A 337-nucleotide genomic window follows, 5' to 3' on the forward strand; every position below is an offset into this window, starting at 1 on the left:
TTGGGGAGAGTAGCAAGATACCCATCATCTCTAATACCCGTAGAACCACCAGACCCAAGAAGCCATCCATCGCAGATGTCCGAGAGGTTGGTTAAAACTTTTCACCCAATCATAAAATCTATCGAGTGATGCTTTATGACTGACATACCCCCCCTTTTTTTACAGACCTTATCCTTCCTCATCGAAGAAAACGACAGCGGAATGGTCGAACTTTCAGATTCCGACGACGGCGAGCCAGCAGAAGCATTCATGCATAAACGCCGCAGAACAGCAGCGACAGTGGTCATAGACCGTGTCGCCGCCTCAAGATCCAACAGTGCCATGAGCGAGAGCGCGA

General features: G+C 49.6%; 1 protein-coding gene across 1 annotated transcript in view; it reads left to right on the plus strand.

Annotated features, from left to right (window-relative positions):
• Positions 1 to 129, plus strand: part of GSTUM_00011866001 (uncharacterized protein) — a gene marked incomplete at both ends in the record, with an annotated part of 3,675 nt that extends 3,546 nt beyond the window's left edge. The window contains one exon of the mRNA XM_002842195.1: positions 1 to 129. This exon is cut by the window's left edge and continues 3,546 nt beyond it. Within this exon, the coding sequence (XP_002842241.1) occupies positions 1 to 129 (129 nt within the window).
• Between the last annotated feature and the right edge of the window lie 208 nt (positions 130 to 337).

The sequence above is a fragment of the Tuber melanosporum genome, assembly GCF_000151645.1.
Source record: "Tuber melanosporum whole genome shotgun sequence assembly, scaffold_91, strain Mel28".
In the NCBI taxonomy this organism is placed as follows: domain Eukaryota; kingdom Fungi; phylum Ascomycota; class Pezizomycetes; order Pezizales; family Tuberaceae; genus Tuber; species Tuber melanosporum.